The 13,665-nt window shown below is 32.9% G+C and overlaps 1 protein-coding gene across 1 annotated transcript; it reads right to left on the bottom strand.

Annotated features, from left to right (window-relative positions):
* Positions 1-1,321: 1,321 nt before the first annotated feature.
* Positions 1,322-3,901, bottom strand: LOC128237882 (uncharacterized). The gene is made up of 2 exons (XM_052953461.1): positions 2,056-3,901; positions 1,322-1,914 (listed from the first exon to the last, which is right to left on the bottom strand). Exons 1-2 carry the CDS (start codon positions 3,899-3,901, stop codon positions 1,322-1,324), a joined length of 2,439 nt encoding a protein of 812 aa, XP_052809421.1.
* Between the last annotated feature and the right edge of the window lie 9,764 nt (positions 3,902-13,665).

The following is a 13,665-nucleotide window of genomic DNA, read 5'->3' as shown; positions in this document are numbered from 1 at the left end:
TCATGAAGACACCGAACTTGAAATGACCATTGTAATGAACTAAAGAATTTAAGTATCATTACTACATTTCACTATCTTATACTTAGCTTAATTCTACACTCGCAACTTATTTGTTAAAGTGACAATATTGCAATAAACATGTGTATTAAAATAAGAAGACAAACAGCAGGGTCTATTTCGATTTGTACATAGTACATCGTCATTATACATGTACACGTTCATAATATATTCAATTTCAATCAAGATATAGCAACATTCTATTAAATCACTGGTCAATACATACAATCACGTGTCTGGTGTTAATATTTTTTATGTGAACGAATGTATAAGATATGTATAGTAGTCACGGATGGCAACATTTAAGTAACAGTCATTGCACACACACTACCTGAGTTTGATATTGTACACGATCATAAATTCTGTATAAAAATCAATTACGACTTTAGCGTTTGCCCTTCATTGTCAGCCATTCAGGGGTGCTAGAATTTTTAAAATGTTCAGTTTCTTATTTGTGTAGAATCGTTACTTAATGCTGAAGACAACGCTTCATGAATAAGTAAAGCGCATATATTCAGGCCTTCTGTTTGCATATACAAAAAACGATTTCAATGTCAACGCTGATTTAAATGACGTCACACTATCTTGCAGTAATTGTCAGGTCTTTTTGATAGGCGCACGGATTAATTCTAAAGCTGATGCTGATGCTCCGCTTCCTAAGGTTACTTATTCACGAATAAATTACTTAACAAACTCTAACCTATACTTAGAGGGTGCAGTAACTGTTTTGAACCATATTTTCAAGCTTAACATGCAGCTAATAGTGTGCGTATATTGGAAGCAAAAGCCTTGACATATATCTCAAATAAAAGAACATTGAATAGCATTTGAGCTTTAGATTGCCATGTATGTAGCATGGGTTATTAGCAATGACTTGCTTCTGATCAAGATCTAGCATTTAGTCTGACCAGTCGTCCCTAGGCCAAATGGTATTTAATGTCCTTTTCAATATTGGTGTGAAACACATTTAAATATATGCTAAGTGTTGAAAAACTAATGTTAATTGTGATAGAGTGATCTGCATACAAGTTGAAAATCAGTTCAGTTCTATGATTATTAATTAAATAATAGTACGAGAACAAAGTCATTTCCTCCATCTTCCAGTTTCCCTTTTCCCTAAAATAGATAGTGTCGTTTGATATTTTGCACGCTTTCACTGTTTTTTTAGAATGAAAAGCATACATTTTTCTATGTTTCTATATATTTGTAAATCTATAAATACATATAGATTGATAACATATTCTTCAAACACTACACTTACTTTTTAAAGCTGAAATTTTCGTCCAACACTGTGGACATCATCAGAGCAACTGGCCTGACTATCGCTCACTCGCAGCTCTGACACTCGGGACTTCCCGCCGAATTTCCGTAATCCGGCGAAAAGTGGGTTGTAAATCCCAGAAAGGAAGGCCCCCTCGTCCCGGTTCATAACTGCCCCCTCAGTTTTGATGCAGATAGCCTCCTTCGTTTTTCGCACTCTCCAGTCTGATTCTCTCTCTATTACGCGTGCCCCCTCCCAGTCTATTTCATGATTATTTATGTTCTGGTGATCTGTGATTGCACTTTTTTCTATTGTCGATTCTGATTGTTTTCTAGTTGATCTAGTAAATGCCTTATTTGAGTTTGTTTCACAATCTTTTTTGTGTTCATTCAGTCTTATTCCAAATTTTCGCCCCGATTCTCCCACGTAGACTTTATCACAATTTGTACAAGGTATTTTGTAAATTACTTCTGCTTTATCTGTTGTTTCCTGTTTGTCCTTGGGGTGCACTAAGATGTTGCGTAGTGTCTGATGTGGGCTCATGGCCGTGGCGACTCGATGTTTATTAAACACCCGGCTCACTGCTTCAGATAGCCCTTTCACATACGGAATAACCACCATCCCTTTAGATTTATTGTCTCTATCTGTATGTTTCACTTTTTTCTTGTCCTTGTTTTCATTTTTTCTTTTCAAAATCTCGGTCTTAACCCTCTTTATTGTCCAATCAGGGTACCCACACTGGCCTAAAGCTTGTTTTACATGTTCTTCCTCTTTATCTCTATCTTCAGTTTCGGTGACGAGGTTGTAGCACCTGTCTAATAGAGTTCTGACCACGCTCAGCTTGTGCTGTAATGGGTGGTGGGATGAAAAATTCAGGTATTGGTCCGTGTGGGTTTTCTTTCTATATACTAGCAGTTTGATACTACCATCTTCCTTCCTGGTGATGAGAGTATCCAAGAATGGAATGGCCCCGTTGCTTTCTTCTTCGTGGGTGAACTTGATGTTATTGGTAACGTCTACAGTGTTGAGGTGGTCAGTGAGGTTCTGTAGTTGTCCTCTCTGAATCTTCTCTAATATGTCATCTACGTAGCGTTTCCACAAGGTTGGTTTACATGTCACCGGAGCAGTTGCGATGGCTTCTCTTTCCAAAAACTCCATATACAGGTTAGCCACTATCGGAGATACTGGACTTCCCATAGCGGTGCCAAACTTTTGTTGGTATATGTCACCTCTGAACTGAAAGTATGTTGTAGTCAAAATAAAGTCTGTTAGATTCATGATGTCATCCACACTCAGCTTGGTTCTCTTTTTTAGGGTCTTGTCTTTCTCTAGGCGGTCTCTTATGACTGATAGGGCCTTGTCGATGGGGGTGTTGGTGAAAAGTGACACCACGTCATGTGAGGCAAACACTTCGTTGTCTTCAATCATCACTGTACTCAACGAGTCTGACAAATGTTTAGAGTTTTTCACATGGTACTCACTTAATCCCACTAGTGGACCTAATACATCTGCTAACAGCCTCGAGCTGTTATAACCGATAGATCCTGTATAGTCGACGATCGGTCGGAGTGGGTTCCCCTCCTTGTGAATTTTCGGAGTGCAATACATTCTAGGTACCTGCTCTGCTGTAGGGTATAAATGTCTATACTGTCCTTCTGTAATCTTGTCATCTTTTTTGAAACCTGTCAATATAGAGACCAACTTCCTCTTATAATTTGATGTGGGGTCTTTATCTAACTTCACATACGTCCGTTCATCACCTAGCATTCCTCTCACCTTCCCCTCATAGTCAGTGGTATCCAATACAACGGTGGACTTACCCTTGTCGGCTGGGAGAATAGTGATATCCTTATTTTTTGACAACTCTCTCAAAGCCACTCTTTCCTCCTTAGAAATGTTCCCTTTCGACAACTTGGCGTTTTTTAGTAACCCAACAACCTCAGTTCGCACAATATCCGCCTCATTATTGTCAAGAAATGAGCATACTTTTTCCGTGGCACAAATGTACTCTGACACCGGTACATTTTCTGGGGAGACTGCAAAGTTCAGACCTTTAGACAGTACTTTTTCTTGTGTGGGGGAAAGTGTAACGGATGAAATGTTTCTTACCCATTTTTTGAGCTGACTACCAGATAAATCTGGTTCCGATGACTCCTTTTTCTTAGATAGCCAACGTGAAAGTTTCTCTGTGTGCCGCCATTTTGTGCATGAAAATTCCTGTTCTCGCGATCTGTCAACGAGATCTCGCACCTGTTGGAGGTCGTCGCTAGGCAACTTCTCTTTCAAAACAAGCTCACAATCAGCTGATTTTACTTTCAAAACACTTACTTTATTGCTATTAACACGTATTCTTTCATTCAACAACCCCTTTCTTGCTCGATCTACCACCTTTCTGGCGTTATCCGTATTGATAGGGCATTTCAAGTTTAGACTGGGAGGTGTCAAATTCTCATCTTTGCAACGCAGGGAGAAAACCAAATGATTTCGATGTCTCGCTAAACTTTTTACAGTTGTTTCCCATTTTCTCGCTAGTTTTAAGGTCTCCTGACCGTACTTGTCCCGAATATTCTTGAATGAGTTCATTGTGTAGGTAAATCCAACCCACTTTTCGCCGGATTACGGAAATTCGGCGGGAAGTCCCGAGTGTCAGAGCTGCGAGTGAGCGATAGTCAGGCCAGTTGCTCTGATGATGTCCACAGTGTTGGACGAAAATTTCAGCTTTAAAAAGTAAGTGTAGTGTTTGAAGAATATGTTATCAATCTATTGGATTTACCTACACAATGAACTCATTCAAGTATAAATACATATATATAAATAGGGACAGGTATAAATATATATATGAGTAAACATAACATTCCTTAAATTCATGACACTTAAGCTTTGATAAGATTATCATGCCATACCTCAGAGTTAAACGATATCCAATGGACTCAATACTGTTTGATATGAATTAAATGTGAATTTGTAATCCGTGAACATTTAAAATACCCTTGCAAACGAAGTTGAAAGAGTGGTAGGGAAGTTTGTTGCAAAGTGTTTGTTGATTGAACTTCTCTCATGGTCTCATGCCGTATCACTATGATATTTCCGTGAGCCTAGCCTTACAGTCACAATTAATACATATTTCGCTATATCAGAACTACCTTCACAGTTAAACATGTCATACTTGGTGCACACTATCTAACATCTAGACGTGATCAATACCAATTTCGTTTGTTTTCCAAAAAATACCATTTACTCACAAAGTCATACCTGCACGACATATTTCTCTCATCAAACTCTACCATAGTTAAGTAGAGGAGGACCTTCTCCTTTCTTTTGTTAGATGCTTTGAACAATCACGACTTCAAATCAAATTTGTTTTATTGTTGTAACATGTACGGCATGTATTTATTACCCATGGCATTGCGCGAATAAATATATTCATTTCAGGTCGAAAAACTCTTCTATTCAACATACCTTTACCGCATTTACCGTCTTTCCATACCCGAAGAATACAAATGACAGTCCGTTGCGCACCTATGCAGACATAATAAGCGATCTTAGACTTCTCTTTCATACTGCATGTCAGCTATTTGGAGATAAGCAGGCTCAATCAGGAGTAAAACAAAATCAGTCAGGTTGTTCTTTTTATGAACGTAGCAATGTAATAGATAACGATGCGTAATGTATAAATGTAGTGTTGGTACTTAACACTTATAGAGGTGATTGCTGAGAATTTTATGTACGTTAACAACGTTATTATTGCAATCGTTGTTGACTTTCATCTCTTTATTGGTTAACTGTTTAATGGATATACTTGTGATATGCTATATTCTTAACAAGATTGGAGCTAAATGTTTCAGCTGTACTTGCTTATATTTAAATATTTGAGTACATCATCACATATTTCACGTTTTAAAGTTATTACCTATGTCCTTTATTACGTTGTTAACTTTTACAAAGTTCCAAACAATTTACCCAGCGTTTGGAAAACAAACTCCTTACATGTTTTTCACAGAGAAATAAATAAAACTAATTTAAAGACCCTGACTTAAACATTCAGTAGAAGGGTTTGACCTTCAAATTTACTTTATTTATTTAATGAGAAGCACTTTTCATAACATTGCATCTTCTTTATAAGAATAAGACCAAAATCCATTATATAAAATACATGTATTTAAAAATAGAAGACGCGATATTGTTATTATGGCAAATCGAATAACAAAATAGTTTTATATCATTTATTCTAAATCTAGCAAACACATGGAACATTTACAAAAACACTAACATACTACATTCTTGTATTGATCAGTATGGAAAGAAATAAGAATGAGATGAGAATATTAAACATTCTAAATATGGTAACTTAAGAATTAACAAAAGACTGAATTTTGGAACGTTTCTTAGAAATTACCTATTCAGATTTAAAACCTAAACTCTGTTCATTTTACCAACAAATGACTAAATAAGAATGTTCAAGTTTTATTGCTATTAACTTTGGCATCTAGAGTTATGGCCCTTGGAATCATATAATAAACACTTCAGTTAGCAAAAAGATCAAAGCATGTAACATCCACTATAATTCAACATTATAAAATTCAAAAATTAAAAATCATACATGGACAAAGTAATATTTTGGTTATAAGTTTGAATTCAATGTTAAAATAAGATGTTTAGGTAAGCCATCTATACCTAACACAAACAATTGCTGCTGGTAAAGATTCATTTAAATTTTTTTTGGATATAGGGATAATGTTATTTAAGAAACAATTTAATACAATTGCAACATAATCATAGTAGAATTGTGTGTTATTACTTCCCTTTATATGACATATCATAATAGTAATCCACCTCTGTATACTGTGTAGTTATATTGAGTTTTCACACATTTTCACTTAAATGTAAACTGTGATGTAATAAAATAAAATTGAGTTGAGTAGCGTCATTATGGCGTTATTCGTTATTCAAAACTTAATCCACGCAAAAAATGATATAATGATAAATCAAAATAAATTAAACTTAGAAAATAATCTCGATGTTAATATCTAAAATGTGCTAACAGATCTTTGCATCGGAATGATAGATGGCTTACCTTAAAGGTAGACAAAGGTGATTATTGCAATTTCGAGAATAGTAGTTTAGTTACAATAGTTGGATAATTAATGGCAAGCATTACAACAGTTTCAATATTATTTATCATTGATTGCAAATGTCATTAAATTTATTCTAATAATCTAAAATAACATTTTAAACATCACTCAATGACTTGTTTCCAAACTAAAACAAACAAAATGTATGTATCAATAAGTAAGTTAATATCGTAAGATTATTTTTAAAGTTCTCAACAAAAAAGCGGAATGTTACTGGACTTTTACATACTGCTTCTGGGTGACACAGGTAGAACACAGATTTGGTTCTTCTGATATATATTTCAATTGTGTTCGCATGTAATTGTTTTAATACATGTTTTCAAAATACTTTAATAAAATAAAGATCATACGCTCTTTTTAAAGTAATGACGATAAAAACAAAGATGAATTACACATAAACAAGTTTAGGTCGTATAAAAAGTTGAATAAAGAAATATTTACAAGATTAAAAAATTACTTCTTTTCCCTATTTGTCTGTAATATTGAATTTACTTTGACCCATTTATGTTGGATAAAAATAATACAAGTAAACATGTAAGGTATACATTCGATATAAAGAGACGTTGTAAGTTAATTTAAAACAAATGATGAAGTTGAAAATCATATTCCTTATCGAAAAACGGATTGCAAAAATGGATTTCATTAAATTCACTTTAGATTGAACGTATGGATTTTATGTGTAAGGCAGCCGTTATTGTCCTATCATTGTGATTACTAAGCAAGGAAAGAGTAAATAAATCCCCCCCCCCCCAAAAAAAAAACCACAAAAAAAACAACAAAACAACAACAGCAACAAAAAACAACTACAACAACAAAAAACAACAACAAACAAACAAACACAACAAAAACAGCTCAAAAACACAAAAAACAAACTTACAATCAAACAATTACAATAACACAAAAAGGGGAAACGTTTAATTAGGGTAACACATGGTGCACCAACAGGGCTCACACGGACAGTTCCAGTTTGAATCTACCTGTTCTTCTTTTAAAGATACTATTTTCTTTTCAATGCTACATTAACTGCTCACAAACCAACGTGTACTCTAGGTCAGCCAATGACCATGTGAAAACCAGTGGTCGATGTTGTAATAACGCTCATGTAATTATAAAATCAATGTTTTATGTAGATGTAGGGAACTGCCCATGCACACCAACCGGGTATAAAAAAGTCATGACGACTTACAGTGCCATTCTGTCAGTTAGTTAGAAGATCAAAGTTGTTAGTAAACTCATTTGTTTCATTGTAGTGGTAGAATACACCATGGTAAACTGATTCTGTGATATTCCTGGGATATATTTTAAAATTTAACATGATCGCGTATATCTCTTAAGCCTAAGCATTTATTTGAAGAAAGGACAAGTAAGGATTTATTTGGATGCTGTTACTGAACTGACAGAATGTGTCCTTAAATGTAGAGCGTACGATCTTTAACAATTAAAATATTTCAAAAACATGTTTAGTTAAATACACATGAACACAACTGAAGTGAATAGCAGGGGAAACAAGTCTATGTTTTGCCTTATTCGTCCATAAGCAGTACAAAAAGTGATTGGTTCATTCCGAAAGTACTATCTTCACAATGTTGACCATTTACAGAATCTAACTCTAATTTCCGACAAATACAAAATCAAAATCCAAAGTATTTTGCTATATTCGTTTAAAAAAGTAGTACGGAATAGACGAATAACTCTTAATATATAACTTAATTTCAATAGTTTATATTCCAAAGCTTTAACCTCCATGGGATGCAATTAATCTGATTCATTAATGAAATTTAAATAAAGTTCATGCTAACAACTGAAACAAATGTTTAATACAGATTCCAAAAGGTTATATATATCAAACTATACATGCAGATTTTAAATATGTAGAAAGAAAAATAAAATACTATTCGACGTTAGTTAATGATAACTGTATTGTTAAAGTAAGGTTTTAATGGACAACAATTAAACGTCACTTCGATATTTTCGGATTTTGACTACAAGTATATAACACATTTAAAAATGACAGATTTATCTAACACACATAATGTTAAGCTATGATTATGGGAAATTACGAAAGGCATTCGACACAGAGACGTATGAGGATCTTGTTTTAATGATCAATATTTAAACCATTGTAGATCAATTTATGAAACGATTTTTTATGTAAAAATTGGTATAAAAAGATGTTAAGATCTTGGCAATTTGAATAAAATAATTGAAAATGTTAAAACGTCAGGAAATAAGGATATCTCTTTAATTCTTGTGGAGGAGAAAAAAAGCTTTTACAAATGTAATACTGGATAATTGTACAAGACAAAGTAGAAAAGCTTTAACAGATGCAATACTGATAATTATTGTACAATCTCATCTACACAGGCTTTCACAGATGTACCACTGATAATTGTACAATCTCATTTAAACAGGCTTTCACAGATGTACCACTGATAATTGTATAATCTCATCCAAACAGGCTTTCACAGATGTAATACTTACGATTGTACAATCTCGTTTAAACAGGCTTTCACAGATGTACCACTGATAATTGTACAATCTCATTTAAACAGGCTTTAACAGATGTACCACTGATAATTGTACAATCTCATCTTAACAGGCTTTAACAGATGTACCACTGATAATTGTACAATCTCATCTTAACAGGCTTTAACAGATGTACCACTGATAATTGTACAATCTCATCTAACAGGCTTTAACAGATGTACCACTGATAATTGTATAATCTCATCCAAACAGGCTTTCACAGATGTAATACTTACGATTGTACAATCTCGTTTAAACAGGCTTTCACAGATGTACCACTATAATTGTACAATCTCATTTAAACAGGCTTTAACAGATGTACCACTGATAATTGTACAATCTCATTTAAACAGGCTTTAACAGATGTACCACTGATAATTGTACAATCTCATTTAAACAGGCTTTAACAGATGTACCACTGATAATTGTACAATCTCATCTAAACAGGCTTTAACAGATGTAATACTTACGATTGTACAATCTCGTTTAAACAGGCTTTCACAGATGTACCACTGATAATTGTACAATCTCATTTAAACAGGCTTTCACAGATGAAGTACTAGATAATTGTACAATCTCATTTAAACAGGCTTTAACAGATGTAATACTAGATAATTGTACAATCTCATCTAAACAGGCTTTCACAGATGAAATACTAGATAATTGTACAATCTCATATAAACAGGCTTTAATAGATGTTATACTGATAATTGTACAATCTCATTTAAACAGGCTTTAACAGATGTAATGCTAGATAATTGTACAATCTCATTTAAACAGGCTTTAACAGATGAAATACTAGATAACTGTACAATCTCATTTAAACAGGCTTTAACAGATGTAATACTAGATAATTGTACAATCTCATTTAAACAGGCTTTCACAGATGAAATACTAGATAATTGTACAATCTCATTTAAACAGGCTTTAACAGATGTTATACTGATAATTGTACAATCTCATTTAAACAGGCTTTAACAGATGTAATGCTAGATAATTGTACAATCTCATTTAAACAGGCTTTAACAGATGTAATACTAGATAATTGTACAATCTCATTTAAACAGGCTTTAACAGATGTAATACTAGATAATTGTACAATCTCATTTAAACAGGCTTTAACAGATGGAATACTAGATAATTGTACAATCTCATTTAAACAGGCTTTAACAGATGAAATACTAGATAATTGTACAATCTCATTTAAACAGGCTTTAACAGATGTAATACTAGATAATTGTACAATCTCATTTAAACAGGCTTTAACAGATGTTATACTGGACAATTGTACGATCTCATTTAAACAGGCTTTAACAGATGTAATACTGATAATTATACAATCTCATTTAAACAGGCTTTAACAGATGTCATACTAGATAATTGTACAATCTCATTTAAACAGGCTTTTAACAGATGTAATACTAGATAATTGTACGATCTCATCTAAACAGGCTTTAACAGATGTAATACTAGATAATTGTACGATCTCATTTAAACAGGCTTTAACAGATGAAATACTAGATAATTGTACAATCTCTTTTAAACAGGCTTTAACAGATGTAATACTAGATAATTGTACGATCTCATTTAAACAGGCTTTAACAGATGAAATACTAGATAATTGTACAATCTCATTTAAACAGGCTTTAACAGATGAAATACTAGATAATTGTACGATCTCATTTAAACAGGCTTTAACAGATGTAATACTGATAATTGTGCGATCTCATTTAAACAGGCTTTAACAGATGTAATACTAGATAATTGTACAATCTCATTTAAACAGGCTTTAACAGATGAAATACTAGATAATTGTACAATCTCATTTAAACAGGCTTTAACAGATGAAATACTAGATAATTGTACAATCTCATTTAAACAGGCTTTAACAGATGAAATACTAGATAATTGTACAATCTCATTTAAACAGGCTTTAACAGATGGAATACTAGATAATTGTACAATCTCATTTAAACAGGCTTTAACAGATGAAATACTAGATAATTGTACAATCTCATTTAAACAGGCTTTAACAGATGTAATACTAGATAATTGTACAATCTTATTTAAACAGTCTTTAACAGATTTAATACTGGATAATTGTACAATCTCATTTAAACAGGCTTTAACAGATGTAATACTGGATAATTGTACAATCTCATTGAAACAGGCTTTAACAGATGTAATACTAGTTAATTGTACAATCTCATTTAAACAGGCTTTAACAGATGTAATACTAGATAATTGTACAATCTCATTTAAACAGCCTTTAACAGATGTAATACTGGATAATTGTACAATCTCATTTAAACAGGCTTTAACAGATGTAATACTAGATAATTGTACAATCTCATTTAAACAGGCTTTAACAGATGTACCACTGATATTGTACAATCTCATCTAAATAGGCTTTAACAGATGCAATACTGGATTATTGTACAACCTGAACCCAACCCAACTCAGAACATTCAGTATGATTTATATGCTGATGCGATTTGTAATCAAAAAGGTTTTTGCTGCCGTTGTTGCTGTTTTTGTTTTTGGTGTTGATGCCGTCCTTGTTCTTGTTGCAAACGATGTGTTTTACATGTTGAGGTATAATGAATCACACTTATTTAAGTAAGTAAAGAAAAATATTTCTGAAACTTAATTTTCGAAAGAAACATTCCACATTGCATCTGCCTTCATGACAACTTATTGCTGCTGGGAGTGACCCTGGTGTTTCCACCGCATTGCGTATTAGATAAGCAATTCGTATAACCTTTCCGCTACCATAGCCGCCTAATGCAGACCCTAAATTCGGGTGTCCCCATTACCTCTATCATTCACCGGCGAACTACCACAGCAGTGTAAACCGTACTCAAATATTCGGCTTCTGATTACCGCTATCGTACAGCGTGGGAATACCGCTTATTTTTATAATCTTGTACATGTTTTGCTAAAAGCAGAGACTTAAATCTCCCGATTAAAATGCGTTAGCAATTAGGTAAAATGTTCATCAATTTTAAAACAGTACAAATTTATAACACAATTAAAGAAATTAATTACAAACATTATATAGTACATAAAATTATATAACATAACACCCTTATAAATCAAGTTTGCATTTCACGAATTAGTGGCATATACATTATCCCTTATAAGGTAATGTTCTAGTGAAAATGTACATTTTTCCTTTTACTTAAACCCTTTAATAGACACATTAATACAATAAAATACATTTTATTTCTTTTATTATGTAACGGCAATTAAAATATTCACTTATTAATAAATATGACATATCGGCATAACTACGCTCTGGTTGACTTCGGAAAAATACAAAACACTCATTAATACACTACGGATATGATGAATTTTGAACAAATGTAGGAATAACCGTAGACGTGTGTTGTAGTAATTTGATTGAAGACAATCATCAGTAGGAAAACGCACACGCAAAACAGCGCAATGGTAATCCTGTGATGTGTAGGTTGTGGTAATTTGCATCTTCGGTATTGGCTACTTTTTATTGTTTATAAAACTACTATAGGCGAGTTTTGTAGATAGGAATTACTTCTTTGAACAATTTGTTAAGTACATAAAGGATAATATTATGCATTAATACACTCTGGTAGTTCTAGTACAAACAGTTCAGGTATATGTATTTCAAAATTGCCGGAAACGTTTAATGTTATGATCAATCTTGGAATTATACCAGGTGTGCATGCATAGATACACTATGGCAGTTTTAACTTTTGTAGTAACTCGATATTTATGTCTGTTGTTTTCCTCATAAATACGCTACGGCTTGTATTTGATATTTCTAAAACAGCAATTTTGTACTACAGTACTTAGTAGAAAAAGGTTTTCCAAAATATTTCAAAAGTACAATGTTTAAAAAGATGTTTGTAAGGCAACGTTGCGAAATGTTTTTGTTTTATTATTTCAATCATATCGTGCATGTGTGTGCTTGAATCGGAGTAAATTGAAAAAAATCCACATAAACACTCTCTGGAATGCCATGTGTGACTAAACTATGTATGTATAAATACGCTATTTTAGCCGTGCTTAATTTTAATGCAGACATCACATTATCACAGTTTTCCAGGCACGTGTCATTCTATGTAAAATTCAGTAATAAAACAGAAAGTAAAACTTATGATTTAAGAAGTGGTGTAACAATGTTTGTGTCTCTAGTTCATTGTTGTTTGGGTCCTTGACGTGTACCCCTTAACAGGGCCTATTTTTTACTGTTCAACTAATGGGCTTGTTCCTGTAGTTTTCATTATATTATACATATTTTTGTTTATTTTAGTATTTACACATGCACAGAGCAATTAAAAAGCAATATGTTTTTTTTATCAAATAAATCAGAAAGGAATTAAAATAACGCTTCTCTATCATGATATTTTACACACATGTTCATTCATTTCCTATATAGATGTATACTTATAGGACTAAAATCCAAATACGGATTCATAATTCATTCATATATCAAGGTTTTAAAATGTATAGATCATTTATTTACATCATAGGAACTTGAGGAAAACATAGGGATAAAATCAAACATGACGAAAATCAATAATGATAATATTTTTTCTCCTATCAACAAAGAACACATGTACATAATTATATAATAGAAAAACATAGACCCAAACATAAATCAAAATTTTTGACTGTAACTATTATATTGCTAGAAATATCGCAAGA

The sequence above is a fragment of the Mya arenaria genome, chromosome 6 (genome assembly GCF_026914265.1).
Source record: "Mya arenaria isolate MELC-2E11 chromosome 6, ASM2691426v1".
In the NCBI taxonomy this organism is placed as follows: domain Eukaryota; kingdom Metazoa; phylum Mollusca; class Bivalvia; order Myida; family Myidae; genus Mya; species Mya arenaria.
This window is presented reverse-complemented; position numbering and strand designations above follow the sequence as displayed.

Excerpts from the sequence above, each read along its gene's own strand:
- LOC128237882 (XM_052953461.1), bottom strand. The coding sequence starts at position 3,901 with ATGAACTCATTCAAGAATATTCGGGACAAGTACGGTCAGGAGACCTTA. Across the intron at positions 1,915-2,055 it reads AAAACAAGCTTTAGGCCAGT|GGCTATCTGAAGCAGTGAGC; the intron begins GTGGGTACCCTG and ends CGTATGTGAAAG.